Source organism: Simochromis diagramma, unplaced genomic scaffold (assembly GCF_900408965.1).
Source record: "Simochromis diagramma unplaced genomic scaffold, fSimDia1.1 OVJJ01000302.1, whole genome shotgun sequence".
In the NCBI taxonomy this organism is placed as follows: Eukaryota; Metazoa; Chordata; class Actinopteri; order Cichliformes; family Cichlidae; genus Simochromis; species Simochromis diagramma.
In genome coordinates, this window is record NW_024386792.1 from 1120400 (window position 1) to 1132767 (window position 12368).

A 12368-nucleotide genomic window follows, 5' to 3' on the forward strand; every position below is an offset into this window, starting at 1 on the left:
TGTTATCTTGTTTTGTCATATGTAAAAGTCTCGAGCCACCCCTCAAACTTTTGTTTAATAATTTATTTTATTATTAAAATAATATTTTACATTGTAGAAAAGTTGTTTTTTTGCTTATATATGCTGAAAGTTATAGATTACAGCAAGAAAACTGGCAAAAATCTCTACTGGCGTAAAATCATAGAAAATAACTGGAAATTTGAATCAGTCAAGAAAACTCTAGAGATATCAAACAAATGGCATTCAACAACCCCAAATCAACTGGCTCAATTGTGCCATTTATTTAATAATCTATCAAAAAATGCCCCCTTTGAGTGATTGGGGGGGGGGGGCTAGACTGGACTAATTAACCGACAGAGTGGAAGATGCACAAAAATTCTATCTGGTAGGATTTCTCTTCAACCTGCCTGTGCGCTCAAACAGGAAAATCCATCTTCTTTCCAACAGTGTCTTCCTGAAAGCCAGCAGATATAGACTTTTTGATCTGTAGGCATTCGAGTGAGAGGAGTGGCATTTAACTGTTCAATAGACTTCCATTATAATTTGATAAAGGATTTTTGGAGACAAGCAGAAGCAACTTCTGTTTTTATCTTTCTTCACTGACCACATTTTTCACACTAAAAACACAAATTTTGTGGAGCTACTTCTTGGGACTGTCACATTTTTTAAAGGAGGTAGATACGATTTACAGATTGGCTTTCTAAGCGAGAGCAGTGCCCAGACGATTTTTACATTTGTTTTGACAGCTGGTTACAATGAGTCACACAGAGCGTCTTCACCAGGTGCAAACAATAGACACTTAACAGGCTGAAGATGATGGGGCGCATAATCGTCTGTTATCGCTTTATTGGTTCATTTGAATCTCAACGTTCCCTCCGTGATGCGTTTATACGTTTGTTCACATTAAATTCTTGTATCTCTCACACACAAATGGTTACACGTGATTATAGAGAACAGCTTGAAATGCGCTTCGACACATTTTAGCCAATTTAAAGCAATTGATCCATCTGTCTGTTCATATCTACGCAATTTCTAAACAACAAACACAGAACAAAGACACTAAGAGCGACTAACAGGAACCCGGCTTCCTAATGAAGGGTCGCACTTTTCTATAGAACTTGTGTTGCTAAGTTATAATATATTGCCTATAATCTTAATAATGACGTTTTATCTTACCGAGCTTAGTGATGCCAATCTCTCGCAGATCTTCAAGGCTGATGTCCGAGACAAAGTCAATGTTCTCATAACCATTCTGCACGAGTACCTGGTAGTACTGACTAAGGCCCAGGTGAGACAGCCAGTCTGCCAGATTAGCCTTGATTAAAACAAAGACAGACAGACACAGGCACAGTTATGATGCTGCGTGAGCTGGATGCGTCTGTGCTCTTGTGTTCGTCCGACCTCCTTATTCTAGATTGTATGCAGCAGCTAACATCCTTACAGGCTTGTGGTCGGGCAGCCAGTCTGTGGAGGGCAGCTTGCTGATCTCTGATATTAACTTCTTTCGATGTCCGGGCTTCATGACCCCAATTGCCGTCAGATCCTTCAACGCAAAGCACACTCAGTCATATCATGAACTCACTACCTCTACTGGAGGTGTTTTTATTTTCATTTCTATTCAAATGTGAGCAGTTTTTACAGGCAACTCGGACATTTGCACACGTGATATGCCTTCGGGAATATTTTGGCTTTGGATAATCTCTGATGAGTGTCGCCTGTCCTTTGGGGACGTTTACATCATAGCACTGTGTTTGCTTCAGCGCACACATACACACACACAATCACATTAAAAACCACATTCAAGGACAAACACAGAGTAGTGTTTACAGCACAGACTGGAACACGCGGCCATGTGTGAACACAGGTATGTAAATGAAGCAGACGGAGCATGAGAAGTGACTGGTTGAGGCTCAGGACTCACACCGGGGGGTCAGGTGACAGAGACAGGAGGGTCATGATGACATCATCCAGGTCAGTGGGGAGCTGATTTTTGATAGCTGTGCTGGGCGGAGCCTTGACAGACAAGGGGCGGGACGTGAGGGGGTCAGGGGTCATGACCTTACCTCAGGGGTCATGCGGCTAATGGTGTCTAGATCATATCCCGCGGTGAGGAAGTGGGTGGTGTAGAACTGCAGCTGAAACTCACCCAGCCACGCCACTACTGCCTGCTTCTAGAACAGAGAACACAGAGCGCTACTGCCTGCTTCTAGAAGAGTCCACAGGCCTCTTCTAGAGCCCGCTCTACAACACAGGAGAGAGGACTGTTCTAGAAGACAGCACAGAAACATCTAAGGAAATTCCCAAACGGAGCCCTAGCCAGCAAGGAAACTGAACCTACTCTGGAACACATGAAGGGGAGCCGTTCTAACTAAAAAGGGAATAAAACATAAGAATAATCCCTCCAATTATTCAAACTCTGCCTGAAATGACTTCAAGATTGTCAGGAATAATAATAATAATAATAATAGTTTTTCCAAATAATGTTTCACTCCCACACAGTGCTCTTGGTTATCCTCTAGGGTTTGTACAAACAGTAAGACACATTCTGGATAACAGATTACAAAGTAAGTGCAAATATAAGATGCCTGCTTGCTCCTAGTGTTAATTAGCCTCTTACGTTTTGAGATCTCTGCCACTGAGCTACATCCCACCATCATCTCAATTCATACTTTTCAGTCACATGACTGTTGCAGAGCACTACAGGGCAAAACACTGTCCCTGGGCAGGTCAATTAACAAATAGAAATACATAAAAGCATATCTTCAGTAAGCAAATTATACTCATACAAATATGTGGTTCCCTTTAGGGGTCGCCACACTGAATCATCTCACCCTGTCCTTAGCATTCTGTGTCACACCAACCCTCCTCATGTCCTTCTTCACCTCATCCATGAACTTACTCTGTGTTCCTTCTCCTTTCCTCCTGCCTGGCAGCTCCATCTTCGACATCCTTTGTCCAACATACCCACTATCTCAGCCTTGTCTCTCTATCTTTGGCTCCAAGATGATCAACCTGAGCTGGCCCCCTCCATTCTGGTCAAAAACCTTGAAGTCTGGCACCTGTCTTTTTGTTATCCACATTATACGTCACAGCGGGTCTCACTACTTCCCTGTAAGCCTTCAATTTTACTCACCCTTCTAGCCTTTTGCCAAAAGCATCTTTATGAGATTTCCTTCATTTTTTTCATCTTCAGTGACCATCGTTAAACCAGACCTGCATCTAGTATGAAAATTTAATGTTTAACCTTGCAAATGTTTCACATAGTCCTCCCTATTGATCTGGACTTAGGTACCAGTACCTGGTTTGTGGGTGGATTAAATGAGGGCTCATCCGGGAGTTGAACCCGGGACCTCTCGCACCCAAAGCGAGAATCATACCCCTAGACCAATGAGCCAGTTATAATAATGGGCCCTCAGTTTCAGAATAACTATATACAACATTACTGGTTTCAAAGAGATAATATGTTTATATAACATAAATCTTTTCATAACCTATTTCCATTTTCCAGTGTGCCAGATTGGAGTCTTTGCCTGCTGATTCTAGCCCTCGGGCATTTAAAAAAACTCACAAACACAACAAAACAGATCGACTGGCCCTAAAAAGAAAGCCCCATAAGGATTACTACGTGCTCTGCTGCTGGTTAATTAGAGCTGGGCAAACTGTTCACAACATGAATATATCTTCATTCCCCTTCCTTGTATTTAGCGATGACGGAAGGCTTCGTGCTAGAGATCTCAAAACTCTAAGCACCTGATGTTGTGACACTACACCCTTCCAGGGGATTTGGGGTTAAATAAACCTTTAGGGGTCTAACAAAATAATCTTCTTTAAATCACTGGTAAATATGTGTTATATTTTCAGCAGTGTACATGTTATAGAGCGCTGCGTGAGGTCAGTCAGTGAGGAAACGCTAGGACGCAGCACGCAGATCAGCCCTGAGCTCCACAGAACAGGCAGCACTGCCAGCAGCATGTGGGTGTCTCAGTGCGGTGTGAGGGCAGGGGAGGGAGGGAAAAGGGAGAGGGAAAGGGGGGAGGGACAGAAGGCAAGACAGCAACTGACTCCTCGATGTGTCTGTCACTCTGCCTGTCTCCATGGTGACACACTCGCATGCCCAGCCTCAGCGTGCCATCTTTTCAGGTGCAACACAACCACCGTGTTTCCCACTGAAACCCCACCATTGCAGACGTTCTTTCTGCTACTTGAGAAGAACCAGAAGCAAACGGAAAAATGGAGGCACCGGAATGAATCAATCCACCGAAAAAAAAAAGAAAAAAAAAAAAATACAACTCACTTTCCCATCATCCTCTTCGGCCTTCCGTTCAAACGAGCGCTGCTCGTGAACCGTGCTGCTGGAAGAGCCTTAAGGTTTAAGTGATAAAGAAAGGCAAAGAGAAAGGACAAAGAATAAATCACATTACTCTCAACAATTTTCATTTTTCTGTTAATTACACCTTAAAGCTAGCTGTTTACAAAACACCCGCCTATTTATTATTTCTATTGAGTTGTTTAAGAAATTAAGGGCTTCATGTGAAATCGTGGTCCTTTGAAATCTACCATCACTAAACAGCTGTTCTAGGAAATTAACTGTACTTCAAAGAAACCGAAAAAAGATCAGAAACAGTAACTTATCTCATAATTGTTTGCTTTTCAAAACGCTGCAAAGCCAAGAAATGATATTATGTGGTGATCTAAAGGATTCTTATGTGGGAGAAGCGCAGGAGAAAGGAAACCATGCCAGATTCCCACTGCCTATGGAGCCCTTCTTAACAGCTTTCATACTTGGCTGGCTCGGCAGCGCTGTTTTAGCACTATACTTCCCACATAACACTTAAACCAGTAGAATGACAGCGGATTAAACATGCTAATTTATGGGCTTCTTTTAAAGTGAGATTAGTAAAACAGCTACAGCTACAAAGTGCCCAAATTTAAGTGGGAGTCTTGAGACACTGTGAAAGCGTCTACACCACGAACTGTACGTGCACATTGATACAGAACATTTGCTTCAATGCTACGCTAGTCTTTGTAGCCCCAAGTGAACACTCACCTGCTGTAATGCAGACCTGCAAACAGGTTGTAACAAATAAGGTTTATAAGCTGGTTCAAATCCACAACAACCATTAAAGTTTTGACTGTAAAATTAACGCGTCTGAAGTTAAAACTTCCCAAATATATCAACCCTGTAACGCCTGTAAGTCCATCTTCTTTCATACAAGACCGCTACATCATCAGTGTTATTTGAATGCATTGAATCCGACACATGCAGTGCTACTGTGAGGAATGAAGTCCACAAAAATACTGATGTAGCAGAAGTGAAAAGCATACAAATCGAATTTCATATGTGCAAAAAAATCCCCCAAATTTCACATTTCTGGCAACTATTTCATGCTTCATGGAGTTAGCAGAACTCATTTTTTATGCATGTTGATTCTTTTATGTAAAAATATGAGGCTCCAATAAAAAGATAGACGTTTCTGATTAAAAAAACCCCAAGGCCAAGTGAATTTAATTCCTTCTTTAAAATCTGTATTACTCACTTTGTAAGAGATGGTCTGATGAGATCTCTAATCTGCATGACAACATCAACATCTGTCTGTGGTTCAGTTTTTAGTGCTGTATCGCAGCTAGTTTTGATCAGAGAGATGATATCAGGGATCACTGGGTAGCCAAAACTACTTACTCAAACACAAGATCAATATTATTTATCGATACTGGCCATTTACTGGCATTAACCAGCAGTAATCACGGCTGAGAAATTAAAATGAAAAAAGAAGCGATAAGCGAAAGGTATAGTTTGTCCACCAGAGGGCGCTCAGCAGCTGATCCAAGCAGAGCGAGAATGTGTAAACAAATAAATATAACAAATGTCAGGGCCGTCTGTTTGTGATTGTGTGTCTAAAAGAAAAGAAGACATTTCATTTTTAAATCACCAAATATCAGCATCAGTATCGGTGTCGGTATCGCAAAATAACTACACTATGAGACACAAAGAGCGTAACATTTTAGCTTCACACTCTTGCAATACTAATCGATCAAAACTGACAAACTAAGTGGTTCCTCTGCAAAATAAATGTATTTCACGCTCACAGGAACGTTAGATATGTAAATTAATAGTTTTAAGCTGATAGTTTAACGTAATCTGTTGAATTTCTTTGAGCAGTTTTTTTATTCTGCTTATTGCAAGCAAACCTCTGCGGCTACAGCTAGAGCTCTGACTCAGGAGAACAAGAAAGAATCCATGACATCCCAAGAAGCCATGTCCCCGGCTGCTTACAGCAGCTTTTTAGAAATGAAGAATAACTTGAAATACTCTTCTAAAAGGACCGAGACTGGAAATGCTGCTTGTGTCTGATATGAACAGACATGTGGTCTTTAGAGGGCCAGGCTGAAGAATAAAAAGTGATTCACATAAGCAATCCAAACAAGCCCCGAGGCGCTTGTTGTACTTGTGAACACTGCCTTGATCATTTTTAATTGTCATCACTTACAGACAAAAGCAGTTTTTTTTCCAAATTAACTGATCGCACGCGTTTCCTTTCAAGCAGGCAGAGACAAACTTTGTCATCTGTGCTTAAATCACTGCAGCAGCACACTTAAATTAAAGCTGACACGAATGAATACTTCAAATACAGACGGCAATATCGCGCTACGCTGTGTTTGTATGAGTGTGTGTGCTTACTTGCTGACTGCTCCACAGACTGCGACTGCTCCAAGAGATGCTCCTTGGCTTTTACCGACTGAGACAGCACAGTGGCCAGGAGCTGAAACACAAAAACACACACAGATATGCTCATATGTACACACACACGCTCACATTGAGAAACATTTACTCAAGCATAATCGTTCAAATCCCAGAGGTGGTCGGTGACTCAGCTCAGTACTCAGCACTCTGCCTCCTGTATGTCCTACAATTTTCTGGTACAGCAGAAATACCAGCAAGACATTTCTTAAATGCAAGACACTAAAAAAACAGGAAATACACATTTTATACCAACTGTTAAAATATCATTTAGTATGTGCTGAACAGCAGGATGTACAGAAAGGAAAAGCACAACAAATGTTTATGCTAAGAATTAGTTTCCTAGATCTTGTCCACATGCGGTTGATGTAATTTAATACAGTGGGCGACACATTTAAGTGCAGCTTTAAGGGAAACTAGCTTGAAATCAGACTCAAAATCATGGCCGGTTACCTTTAACTGTGCAGTTAAAAAATAGTGGTGCAGTGCTGCTTGCTAAAGCTGCTACTATAGTGGCAGGCTGACACACAAGTAGCACTCTATAACTGAGCATCCTGATTAGCTGTAGTTGGTGTCACGTTCTCTGATGTGTTCATCAGTATGAATGTGGGTGTTAGATAGAAAGCACTTTCTTAAAAAAATCTTGTACTAATGAGTGAATGAGGCAAGAACCAGTGCATTTAGCATTTACAATCAAATATTAGACTGACGCTATGTTAATAGTTCATCTGTGCCTGCAGCTTCGTCTCCATCTGCCTGTCCCTCACATCATGCTCCCTGGATTTGTCCCTTTCTCTCTCTCCCCTTCACTTACTCTCCAGTGTGGTAAAATAACACATGAATTAATAATGAGCTGTCAAAGGGTGAATGTCATACAGTCCCGTAGAAAAACAAGAACACCCAATGACTCAGTGGCTTGCACAACCACATTTAGCAGCATTAATTTGAAGTAATCGCCTTCCGTGGGACTTTATCGCTCCCTCGTTTCATTGTGGAGGAATTATGTCCCACTCTTCTTATAGCGTTGCTTCATTTCTTTGAGGTTTGTGAGCATTTATTTATGCAAAGCTCTCTTAAGGTCCCACCTCAGCATTTTAATGAGGCTGAAGTCTAGACTTTGACTTGACCACTGCACCTTGTGTTTTTTCTTTTTAAGGTATCCTGTGTGTCTGGGATCACTGTCCCGTTGAATGACCCACTATAAGCCCAGCATTAGCTGTCAGACAGATGGTCTTGATTCTAGAAGACTTTGGTATAAAGAGGAGTTCATGATTACTCAGTGGCTATTAGGTTCCCAGAACCTGTGGCTGCAAGCGAAGCCCAAATCATTCCCCGTCCACCACCGTGCTGCCAGTTGGTACGAGGTGTTTGTGCTGATTTGCTGTGTTTGGTCACTTTTAGTCTCATCTGTCCAAAATGCATTGTTCCAAAAGTCTTGTGCTTTGTTCAGATGATGAACTTTGCAATCCTAACCTGTGCTGCCATGTTCTTCTTAGAGAGAACAGGCAACCCCGTCCAAACAATTCATACTCGTTAAGTCCTTGCTGTACTTATACGCTATCACATTTAGAAGATTTTCGGAAAACTTGACTTGAGGTCAAAGTCACTGAGATCAAACCTGTCTAAGATTTTTAGTAGATACTCTTATGGTATCAATTTGAAGCTCCTATGTTGCTTCGTTCTCGAGTTATCGCATTCACAAACCTCCGTGTCCACGTCGCCCGCCAGCCTGGCAGGTGGTAAAAAACGAAACTATAATAAGAAAATCTACTCTGGAAAATAACTGAAACTAAAATCAATTAAAAAAACAAAAAGTCATAATGAAATAGAAATAAAAATTAACTGAAAACACAAAACTATAATAACTCTGGTTCACAAAGACCAAAAATTGTGTTTTCAATTGTTTTGGTTAACGTCCATCATCACAGGTGTTTCATCAGCAAAATGAAAGGAAGTTTTTGCCGCCTTTGATCTTAACACGCTTATCAGCCACCTTTTAAGGTGGAATATTTTCTTGAATATTAGTTCAGTTTGTATTGTGACTCAGTCAGCGGACCTTAAATATAGCAGTTAATTGTATTTGTTATGGCTACATGCCATATGCATTAGTGATGACTGGATGTTCGGATGCTTAAGAAGATCTATTTAATAGAATCACATTATGCAAACTACAAATATTCTACTCCCTCACTTGCAGAAAACAAACAAACTGTGGAGGTGTTTCAGCGGTACACCTATGACAACAGCTCACTGTGGAGGTGAGGTGCAAAAACACGATAAATAAGACAAAGTTGAGTTGCTTAACTTGAATTTAGCTGCTACACTGTATCCAAACAAACACAATGCACCTTGTGTGCTGCTAGGAAAAAACAACCAACGGAAGAATAAACTGAGCAGGAAACAGAACTGTGGTTATCACATGAACTACAGTTGTGTTTGTTTCCTAGAAATGTTTTGCCGTTTCCCAGAAACGGTGTGTGTGTGTTGTTTTGTAAGGAAACAGCAGCAACGTCATGAAATGTGTGCAAACACAACTGAATGCAAGGAGTCTTTTACCTTGACTCCTTCTGCTTGTGCATGCAGGCCGGGAGCATTAAGGCCGTGGGTGTTGACCCCTGGCGTGGGTGCGGGGTGGGGACTGGGTGCAGGAGTGGTCAAAACATGCGTGTTTCCAGAGCCCTGCAAGCTGCTCGATGACCGAACACTGCCGAGGCTGCCGACGCTGCCGCTGCGCTCGCCACCTCCACACATAAACACACGTTGTAGAGCGCAGCATTACACACACACAACGTGTCTGACACACATCATTTCCTTTTTTTCCCCACAAAAGCACGCTTTCAGTTTACCTGCCAGCGGTTTGCGCAGCACCCAGATGTCCTCACTGGTGCTGCTCTGCTGTCCCAAAGTGGGAGAGCCCTGAGGACTCAGCTCTGCAGCTCGTGAACCTGTCTCACACACACAGAGACACACACAGAACCCCACATCTGTTACTCCTTTGGTCTTAGTATTTTAAACTTAAAACTTTGTACTAGCAAAAATGCAGAAACAGAAACAATATCTGAGCGATAATAATGTGTACTGCTGTTCCCTACATACAGTAAATGTGTTGAGCTTGTGATTAAACACTGTAAAAGGCACAGACTCACACGCAGAGATACACTCACTCAGCTCACGTGCATAAACATGCTACTCATAGTGGGAGTCCTGAGGCTTGTAGAAACCCACAGACCCTTTTGGTCAAAACACCATGAAGCTGTTGTGAATGACACATCCAGTGACGTGTGGTGTTTCTACTTAATCACTGTAATGCTGATTAAAAATGCCGAATACGGCCTCTCAAGTTATTTATAACACACACAGCATGTCGAGTAAGATAAATGAAAGAGTCATTTCACTGGAATTATAAGAAATGTACAAAGGAGGCATTACTTTCATGGCCTTAGTCGTCATAAAAACCCACATTTAAAGAAACAAAACAAAGGTTTGAGTCAGTTAGGACCCACACGGGCTAGATAAATGTATATGTGGACGAATTACTAATTTTGTTAGCCTGTTTTTGTAAATAATTATTTGATTGAACTGATCCTTTAATGAAGAACTGCCTCAAGCACATATGGCTATGTAAAAAAGAAAGTCTTCAAGGGACAATATGCAGTCTTGTTTAAAACTAAGTACACCATTACTGCTTCCACAGGTGATTGTAGCTCAGGAGGTAGAGCAGGTCACCTACTGATGGGAATGTTAGTGATTCGATCCCTGGCTCCTCCAGTTTGCATGCCAAGTACTAACCAAGATACTAACCCCAAGTGGCTCTCTGATGCATCCGTCGGAGTATGAATGTTCATTAGGAAGCACTAAAAAGCTTAGAATGAATGTGGCATGTTGTATAGAGTGCTTTGAGTACTCCGGCAGATAGAAAGGGCTATATAGAATCAGTCCATTCGCATGAAATCAATAACACACAAACACAAAAGAGCAGTTTGCTGGTCTGGAGCACTTGGGTGTGCCCAGCAAATTCATCCCAAGGTCAGACTGTGCAATGCAACAGTTCAGACTCTACAGGCCTCAGTTAGCATGTTAAATATAAAGTTCATCACAGTACAGTTAAACAAAGTCTGAACAAGGCTTCTTTGGAAAGCTTGTCTCTACTTTCTGAAGCGAGCACAGCTATGAAAGCCCGTTTTTGATACTAAAAAAAGAAAGTATCTATAACTTGAAATGTCGAGTTATCTTTCTCTAAATTTTGACTTATTAACTCAAAATTTTGAGAAAAGTAACTCGAAATTTCAAGTTAGCGCTGCCAATCAGTAATCTACGTAAATGACGTCATTTCCTTATTACCGGGAAGCTGAAGCCCTCAGCTACAAATGCTACAGCTAAGCTACCAGTATTACAGCCAGTCATAAATGCACAAATTGCTAAGTATTTTCAGCGTGGTTCATATGAACAAACCAGAACACTTCTGGAAAAATGTCCTCTGAAAAGGCGAGATCAAGGTGGAGATGTTTGTCAAAATGCACAGCACCATGTTTGGAGAAAAACATGGTGCTGTACCGTTGGTTTGAATGATTCTTCCTTGATTGCGAGGCCGCTAGAGTGACACAAAAAACAATTATTAAAGTTATCGCTCCTAAACATGGTTCTGCACGCAAGTGAGTCATGAGGTGTACTTAGTTTTTCACAGGACTGCTTCAGTTTTTTTAGGCCTTTTTGAGTATTTTTTTTATTTGGCTGAACTGATTCTTTGATGAAGCGTTGCCACAAGCAGATAGATAGCAGGCTTTTTATGTGTTCTTGACAAAAAGCAGAGAAAGGATTCTTATCTGTGACTTAAAGTGACACTACAGTATGTACCTGTCTGACTTTGCTGCTCCTGAGAAGTGGAGAGAGGAGGAGGAGGAGGAGGAGGAGCAGTGGACAGAGGAGGAGTACACAGAGAAGGAGGAGAGATAGGGAGAGGAACGTACCCAAATGAGGAGAACCGAGGAAGGGACTGTGTGTTGGGGTTAAGGGGAGGAGGGGGAGGCAGATGCAGGGGAAGGACTTTGGAGGGGGGGTATGAGTTTCCGTTGACCGAGGCAATGGGGCAAGGGTTGGGCCTGCGGAGGAGGAGGGTGTGGCACTGCTGGGAGGGGGAGTGACCTGGCAACAATCCAGGAGGAGGGAGGGGCAAAACAACAACAACAACAACAACACAACAACAACTGATCAGTCAACTTGAAACAAAACAAAAGTCTAATCAGAAAAAATCAGAAAATGCACAAAATAATAGTTGATTAAACTTAAAACATGAGAAAAGAATACATCCATATATCCACAGGGAATATATCATTATAAAACAAAATATAATATCACTACAGCAATAAGGCAAACAAACAATATGAACAAAAACATTACAATCTAGCAGGGTCGGACTTGTTTATTAATTAGGGAGGGTGACAGAAGGAGCAGAAATATAGAGGGGTGATTCAGGGCCGACTGCGGATAGAGGACTATGTTTGATTGATGCAATCAATGAGACTGGCAGGGTGGGGAAAACAGATGGTATGCCCCAAACAGGCCAATGATGCCACAGCTAGCTACAACTAATGACCAGCTATAGCTGCGAAACAGCTGCTAAGCTCACACG

At 41.8% G+C, this 12368-nt stretch overlaps 1 protein-coding gene and 1 non-coding gene across 4 annotated transcripts in view; both read right to left on the reverse strand.

Annotated features, from left to right (window-relative positions):
• LOC120728658 (caskin-1-like) overlaps positions 1-12368 on the reverse strand; it is a 45358-nt gene that overhangs the window by 9394 nt on the left and 23596 nt on the right. Inside the window, exons 11-17 of one of the 3 annotated variants that reach the window (XM_040023704.1) lie at positions 9586-9684; positions 9296-9480; positions 6680-6761; positions 4295-4362; positions 2064-2168; positions 1442-1543; positions 1177-1315 (exon numbers count right to left, since the gene is read on the reverse strand). In XM_040023704.1, the coding sequence (XP_039879638.1) occupies positions 1177-1315; positions 1442-1543; positions 2064-2168; positions 4295-4362; positions 6680-6761; positions 9296-9480; positions 9586-9684 (780 nt within the window). Of the gene's footprint in view, positions 1-1176; positions 1316-1441; positions 1544-2063; positions 2172-4294; positions 4363-6679; positions 6762-9295; positions 9481-9585; positions 9685-12368 lie in introns of all 3 variants that reach the window. The other 2 variants (XM_040023703.1, XM_040023705.1) reach the window with 2 other exon arrangements.
• trnap-ugg lies at positions 3323-3394 on the reverse strand. Its single transcript has one exon. It is a non-coding gene; the product is annotated as a tRNA-Pro (tRNA).